The 7,560-nt window shown below is 47.4% G+C and overlaps 1 protein-coding gene across 1 annotated transcript; it reads left to right on the top strand.

Annotated features, from left to right (window-relative positions):
- Window positions 1-690: 690 nt before the first annotated feature.
- CCN3 (cellular communication network factor 3) lies at window positions 691-7,218 on the top strand. Its single transcript, XM_063173168.1, has 4 exons — window positions 691-1,078; window positions 1,315-1,566; window positions 3,441-3,646; window positions 6,079-7,218. Exons 1-4 carry the CDS (start codon window positions 691-693, stop codon window positions 6,370-6,372), a joined length of 1,140 nt encoding a protein of 379 aa, XP_063029238.1. The 3' UTR covers window positions 6,373-7,218.
- The last annotated feature ends 342 nt before the right edge of the window (window positions 7,219-7,560 follow it).

The raw sequence follows: 7,560 nt of genomic DNA, 5'->3' as shown, positions 1-7,560 counted from the left end.
CAGGGAGGGCTCCCTGTGCAGCATCTGTTTCCCATCAGCTGACACACCTGCACCTCTCCAGTAAAGAGCAGTGCCCGTGACTTGAAATTGGAGAGTTCAGTGCCCACCAAGCTCAAAACGCTTCAGCGCCGGGGCCAGGAGCAGAATAGCCCCGGGAGGCGTTTGGCTTTGGGGTGGCTGTTCCCCAGCGCCAAGCGCTGCCCGGCCAGGCTGGCGGTGCCAGAGACCGCGGAGCAGCCGCGGAGCTGCGAGGCAGCGCCGAGCCCCCGGCGTGCGGCCCGGGGAGGGACGCTGCGGGCACACGGGACGGGACGGGGCCCGTAGGGACCGGCTGAGGGCGGCACCCCCTCGGGGGCAGCACTGGGCCAGCCCTACCCCCGGGCAGGGGCCGGCTCCGCTCCCCGCTCCGCTCCCCGCTCCGTGCACCGAGGGGTCAGAGGGGTCGCGCCCGGCGCCGGGCAGGGCAGGGCAGGGCAGGGCAGCGGCTCGGAGCCGCCGGGGCAGGTGGCGGAGGGAGCGGAGGGCCCGGCCGGGCTCCAGCTCCCCCGCTCCAGCTCCCCGCCTCCGGCCCGCGGTGCCCGCCGTGCGGGGGTGGTGGCGGAGGGGGGTCCCCGGCCGCCTCTATAAAAGCAGCTGCGATGGCTCTGCCGGCAGAGCCGAGCGGACGGCGGGCAGGCGGCGGCCGGGACCATGGCGACGGGCGGCGGGCAGCCCCTGCCCGCCCTGCTGCTGCTGCTGCTGCTGCTGCTCCGGCCGTGCGAGGCAAGCGAGGGGCGCCCGGCGGGGCCGGCGGCTGGGGGGAACGGGCGGCCGCTCCGTGACCCGGCCCCCGGGGCCGCTGTGTCCCCGCAGGTGAGCGGCCGGGAGCCGGCGTGTCCCCGTCCGTGCGGGCGCTGCCCGGCCGAGCCGCCGCGCTGCGCCCCGGGCGTGCCCGCCGTGCTGGACGGCTGCTCCTGCTGCCTGGTGTGCGCCCGGCAGCGCGGCGAGCAATGCTCCGCGCTGCTGCCCTGCGACGAGAGCAGCGGCCTCTACTGCGACCGCGGCCCCGAGGACGGCGCGGCCGCCGGCATCTGCATGGGTAGGTGGCGGCCGGGACGTCCCCGCATGTGGCCGGGACACCCTCCCCGGGCCGGGCCCGCCGCGAGTGTCGCTGCCCCGCGGTTCGGTTCTCCCGCCCGCCCTCCGGGGAAGCGGCCGATCCTCAGCACCGCCGGCGCCGCCCCGATGCTGCGGGAGGTGCCCGAGGGGCCGGGAGGGCCGGGGACTGCCCCAGCGCCCTCTGCCCCTACGAAATGCCTCCCCTTTTCCCCCCAGTGCTGGAGGGGGACAACTGCGTGTTCGATGGGATGATTTATCGCAATGGGGAGACCTTCCAACCCAGCTGCAAGTACCAGTGCACCTGCCGCGACGGCCAGATCGGCTGCCTGCCCCGCTGCAACCTGGACCTGCTGCTCCCTGGCCCCGACTGCCCCTTCCCCAGGAAGGTCGAAGTCCCTGGAGAGTGCTGTGAGAAGTGGGTCTGCGACCCTGATGATGAAGTGATTTTGGGAGGTTTTGCTATGGCTGGTGAGGAAACTAAAATTAGTTATTATAGTCATTGTGAGCAGGAGGTGATATCATTGTGAAAGTATCCACAGGATTGCCAGATCTAAGGCACATTGCCTGTATGGTTGGGGTTTTTTCTAACATAGAATGACCAGTATACCAGGGGTTATGAATAAAGGCAGGGCTCATCAGGTAAAAGAATGATTCCGAGGATGAATATGCATGGCAGTTTTAAAAGTTAATTAATGTAGTTGCCAATTTTTAAATTTCTGTTTATCTGGTACACATTAGTTCTGCGACCAGAAGAAAACAAGAACAAGGTCCTAATCCTCCGAACATTCCCATACGAAGGGAAAAAAAAAAACCAACAAAACCACAAAAAAAGCTGCAGTCTTGCTAGTTGCTCCGCTAGAATATGTCACAACTTATATAGTTACAACTTATAATATGTAGACTATGACAGTTTAGTCTACAAGAGACTTTCTCCCCACTGAATTCTGCAGCTCTTACAAGTGATGAGCATGGAAGCTACAATGCTGGTGAATTCCATCCTGTCTGTGATAGAGTGCTCATGTTTATTGATGGCATTAAAAACATTACAGAGTACTTGTAGAGGCAGTGGTTATAAACATGGTGAATGGATTTGTAAGAAAATTCAACCCATTCCAAAGTGAAGAACTCAGGCTTTTAAAAAAGCTAGGTAAAATTTTCCCCTTTTTCAGTTTTTCCCTATTTTCATTTTTTGTACTGAATTATGTCTCCATCCCCTTTAAATTATACTCTTAGTTCAACATGAATTTTCATAACTTTCTTCTGAGAGTAGAGGGCACTGCATTCTCTTCCAGTCACTGCTCTTTGTGATCTTGGGCAGTTAGTTATGCCAAAACTCAGCTAATCCATTTTAAAAACAAGTGAGAAAGGATTGAGGAATAAAAGCTTGAGTAACTTTTCAGTGTGCTATGAAGTGTTAATTGTAAAGCACATAAGGTATAAACAAAAACTTTGACACTTTCTATTACCTTTCCTTTCCTTTGATTTGTCTGATGGTGACAGACTAATCCATAAGATGCCTACAGATGAATTGTCTGCATTCTTTCAGCAGTGGCCATCCCTGTTGGGAGGCCACCTTTTTTGGGTCTTTGCCATTCAAAAGGCAGGAAGGTTCTAGAGGAGCTTAGCAGCAAGAGCTGTGACTCAGTTGTATTGTCTCCTCCTGTTTGCTCCTGTGCTAATCAGTGAACCAAACTATTCAGCAATGCTTGCATAGAGCCAGGAGGGCAGGATGGTGGTCAGAAGTGACCGTGGCTTTGAGTACCTGTGATAGCCCCTCCCTCAGATTCCCTCAGGCAGATTCCCTCCTGCCTCCTCACCATCACCCTGGCTGTAAGCTGTCAATTATTGACAAGATGGTGTGACTTTATGACTCTCAGGAGTAAAAGGGCTTTCATTCCATGCTGTTTATTAGTTTAGATAAAAAATTCAGCCTCTCTCAAGTCATACCTAATATAAATATTTTTATGACATAGTTTAGAACCGATTTGTGACATATTTCCATTAGAAAGAATGAAGAATAAAAATCTGTTAGGGTTCTAAACTGATTTAAAAGTCAGCAGTAATGCTTCCAGCTGTGGACTTGAGCGAACAGAATCTAAATGCTTTGCTGATTACATTGATATGCATCTTTCTGGTTTGAAGCTTTTTTTTAGGTGTAAGAAGTTGCTACTTAGGATTCCTAAAAAGACAGCTTTTAAAATTTCTAAATCCTGTCAAAAGCATGGATTTTGGACCTTGTTTTGTCTCACATGTTCTTTCCCAGATATGACAGAGCTCAATTAGATAGTGAGGTTTCATGTGAGTTTTTCTTGTACTAAAGCTCTGTGGGGTTTTGTCTCCAGCCTACAGGCAAGAGGCCACACTTGGGATTGTGTCAGATTCAAGTGCCAATTGTATTGAGCAGACAACAGAATGGAGTGCTTGTTCCACGAGCTGTGGAATGGGCTTTTCCACCCGTGTTACCAACAGGAATCAACAGTGTGAGATGGTGAAGCAGACACGGCTTTGCATGATAAGGCCTTGTGAAAACGAAGACTCATCTGATAAGGTAATCTGCAGAGAGTGAGGCAAGGCAGCTCTTCAGCTCTAATTCCAAGGTTTCAATATTAGGGTCTACAATGGTCCAGATGCAGCTGTACATAAACACACCTTTTACTTTTAGCACGAGTGCAGCAAGCTGAGTGGGTTTGGTAAAGCATTAGACTTGCTGTGTTTGCTCAGTAGCTTTGTGCTGCACCTCCAGTGGGTCAAGGGAGGTGATTCTGCCCCTCTGCTCCACTCTGGTGACAGCCCCCAGAGCACTGTGTCCAGCTCTGGGGCCCTCAGGAAAGACATGGACTTACTGGAGTTAATCCGGGGCAGGGCCACCAAGGACTGGGGCACCTCCCCTATGAGGTAAAGCTGAGAGAGTTGGGATTATTTAATTTGGAGGAGAGGAGGCTGTGGGGAGACCCTACAGCCCCTTGCAGTTCTTAAAGGGGGCTATGAGAAGGGTGGGAACAGATTTTAGTAGGGTCTGTTGTGGTAGGACAAGGACTAATGGTTTTAAACTAAAAGCAGGTAGATTCAGACTAGATATAAGGAAGAAATTTTCTACCATGAGGGTGGTGAGACACTGGAACAGGTTGCCCAGGGAGGTGGTCAGTGCCGTGTTCCCAAAAATGTTCAATACAATTGGAAAAAGTTTTATAGAAATTTTAAAAGGCATGTATACATAGACTGAACAGTGCTCTCAACAACCTGATCTTGTGGAAGATGTCCCTGCTCATTGCAATGGGGTTGGATGGGAAAACCTTTAAAGGTCCTTTTCAACCCAAACTGGTCTATGATTCGATGATAATTTAAGTCACCCCAAACAGATCACATGTATTGCATGTGCAGCTTGACAGCTCACAGTGTAACTTCTCCCAGAAATGCAACTGTACTGCCTGTATGCTGTACATCAGAGTTGCTTCAGTGATACAGAATGGATATATCAGATTTCTAGTCTGTTGAGCATCTGGAACAGCAGAGAAATGTGTGAAATGTCTGCTTGATAAATTAAACATTGTCTTAATCCTTATGATGTTTGGGTTTTTTTCCCCAAATAGACCCAATACTGACATTTCTGATGTAAAAAAAAATTGTAAATAAGAGAAAATACTTTTATACTTCTACACACTATGCAAGTGTTTCTATCAGGGAGAATAGCTTGTACCTAGGTAAGAGGTCCATCAATTTATGTAATGTTCTGAGTGTTGGAAAGCAATTCTAAGGCCTTTGCTGTTTCTAAGACCTTTGCTGAACAGTCTGCAGTTTTAAGTACCATGTTTTGTAAAGGAGATGAAACAAGTGGGAGGAGTTGAGGAGATTAACAAGAATGATCAGAAATCTAGAAAACATGCTCATTTAGGAAAAACAAGATAGAACTGGACTTCTTCTGAATGCAAGGGAAGAGAGATGTGTTCTCATAACTGTATTCAGATATTGCAGCCTGTTTTGAGTGCATGGAGGATATAACAAGAAATTGAGTTTAGACTGCACAAAATTAAGACATGAGTGAAAATGTACTAGGCAGTAAGAATAATGAGCTCTTGGGGTTGTCTGGGGCAGATGTGGAGTCTCTGTCATTGAAGACTTTCAAAGACAAGTTAGTCAATCATTTGTTAAAATATAATGTCTAGAGCTGGTTGTGCCTTGAGTCACAGGAATGGGTGATGACTTTTGCAGTTTATTTTGCTCCCTTTTTCCCCCTTGAACTTAGTCCTGTAACTTGCTCATTTGACTTGCTGATTCTCTGATGGAACTACACTAGCCTGAGAAGTTTTTCAGTTTAGTTTCTTAATGAATGTAGACTGGGCTTTTCTCAGATGACAAGAGTGGATTTTAATTATTTGGTCCAGTATCCTGCTGGTGTCAAAGAACAGATCTTGCAGGTGTCACCTGTAGGTAACTGCTGTATGGAGGGGCTTGACAGCTGGCCTGCAAGCAAAGCTGAGTTAATAGAAGAAATAACAATTGATGATTTTGGAGTGTATCTATAGCAAGGAAGGAGACAAGGCCGTCAGCGTGGAAACCGATTAGAAAAGACACGTGAACATTTTTGTAAGCTGGACTATGTGCATAAGTAGATGTGTATACGTGCCTTTTTTAATTCCTGTAAAACTTTTGCCAATGATATTGACACTAATCGCTTTGCACCAATGAATATAATAAGTTATTGTGATGTAGTTAATGACCTAAAATCACGCTTTGATAAAAATATATAAGCTAGAAAACATGCAGAATAAAAAACTATTTTCTTCTTAAACCCTAATCATGTATGTACATCACGTCTGACCCAACAATGACGCTACTGAAGCAGTTTCACAGTCATCTTGCTGTTGAATGAAAAAAGACAGCAAGTTTAAATTGTCAGTCAGCCTGTGTCTCTGCTCGTCAGTTGTTGAATGCTGTCTGTCCTATGCAATGACACATCCGTTGCCTCCATCTTTCTCCCAGAAAGGGAAGCGGTGTGTGCGGACGAGGAAGGCCGCCAGAGCCGTTCGCTACGAGTTCCGCAACTGCTCGAGCGTGCAGACGTACCGGCCGCGCTTCTGCGGGCTCTGCGGCGACGGGCGCTGCTGCACCCCGCACAGCACCAAAACCATCCACGTCCACTTCCGCTGCCCCCAGGGCATCCTCAAAAAGCCCATGATGCTCATCAACACCTGTGTCTGTCACAGCAACTGTCCGCAGGGTAATGTGGTGTTCTTCCAGCCATTGGACCCCACGTCTGGTGAAGCAAAATTATGAAAAGCATGAATTAGATAGCACAGAAAGTATCAGCAGTTTATACAAGACTTGACCCACAATCAGGTGAATGTAACAATTGCATATCTGAAACTTCTAAAATATTTTTCAGAATGGTCTTTCAAACTAGGTGCTTTCCCCCCCACCATAGTTTATTAAATACCTCATTTTCCATTTGCCCCATCCAAATGTCTTTTATTCACTTGAAGAAAATTTTGTACCTTGGACAGAGCCCTCTTTTTATCTTGATGGTGGCATAAAGATTACAAAGCCAACAGCTAGACTTTCCCCTTGAGTTAAGGGGATCATGCAGCAAGTTTTAGTGGCTGTAAGACTGGGCTGTTTGAGAGCAAATGTATTCCTTGAGGAATACATGATACTGCATCACATAAGCTTCCAGGCTCTTAACTTTACTTTCCATACCGCATATAAACACTCCAGCAGTGTTCTTTTTTCTTTTCAATGAAACTCTGTTTTTTGATGACAGTAAAAATCTTACTGATGGAAGCGTTACATTCTTGTGGCTTATAAAGTACCTTCTGTCAATACCTCTGGCTCTGAGGATTAAGATTGCACATAGCCCTGGAAATGACATAGGGTAAGATCTCTTATCCTGAAGCACAGCAGGTTGATAGCTGACAGTAATTAAATTTTTCTTTGGTAACTTCACTAGCAGTCTAATCCAAAACCAACTGAAGTCAGTGATGGATAAGAATTTTATTCTAATCCATGTATGTCTGTAGATATAACTATCTGGATGCAAAAATAATATATCTGTAAATTCCTCCAAAATACTAACTGTATCACTTGGTGCTTCATTTCTTAGAAAGGTGTATATGTAAATAGAAACTGTACATACTGTAATATAACTTTACTAAGTAAATAAACTTTATGTGATTCAAAATATTTTTTCCTAAAGTTGTCTTTCTTAAACTACCAGCCTTTAACAGCTAAAAGGAATGGGAAGAAAAAAGGGTCTGCAGACTCCTAAAAACAAAAGATGATTTCTTGTGTTCATGTACCTCATTCTAATTGCTGCCTTAAAAGTCATGCAGTGCCTTGCTACAGGGAAGGATGAATCATTTGTGGGGTACATATTAGAAAGGAGGTTTTTTTCAGACTAAGTTAGCCTGGGAGATAGGATGATGTTACTAAGGTTTGTGTGTCCTGAAATATAGTGGTGGTGGTGGT

The sequence above is a fragment of the Melospiza melodia genome, chromosome 1, assembly GCF_035770615.1.
Source record: "Melospiza melodia melodia isolate bMelMel2 chromosome 1, bMelMel2.pri, whole genome shotgun sequence".
In the NCBI taxonomy this organism is placed as follows: domain Eukaryota; kingdom Metazoa; phylum Chordata; class Aves; order Passeriformes; family Passerellidae; genus Melospiza; species Melospiza melodia.
The sequence above is the reverse complement of the archived record's forward strand: the minus strand, read 5'-3'. Positions and strand labels throughout refer to the sequence as shown.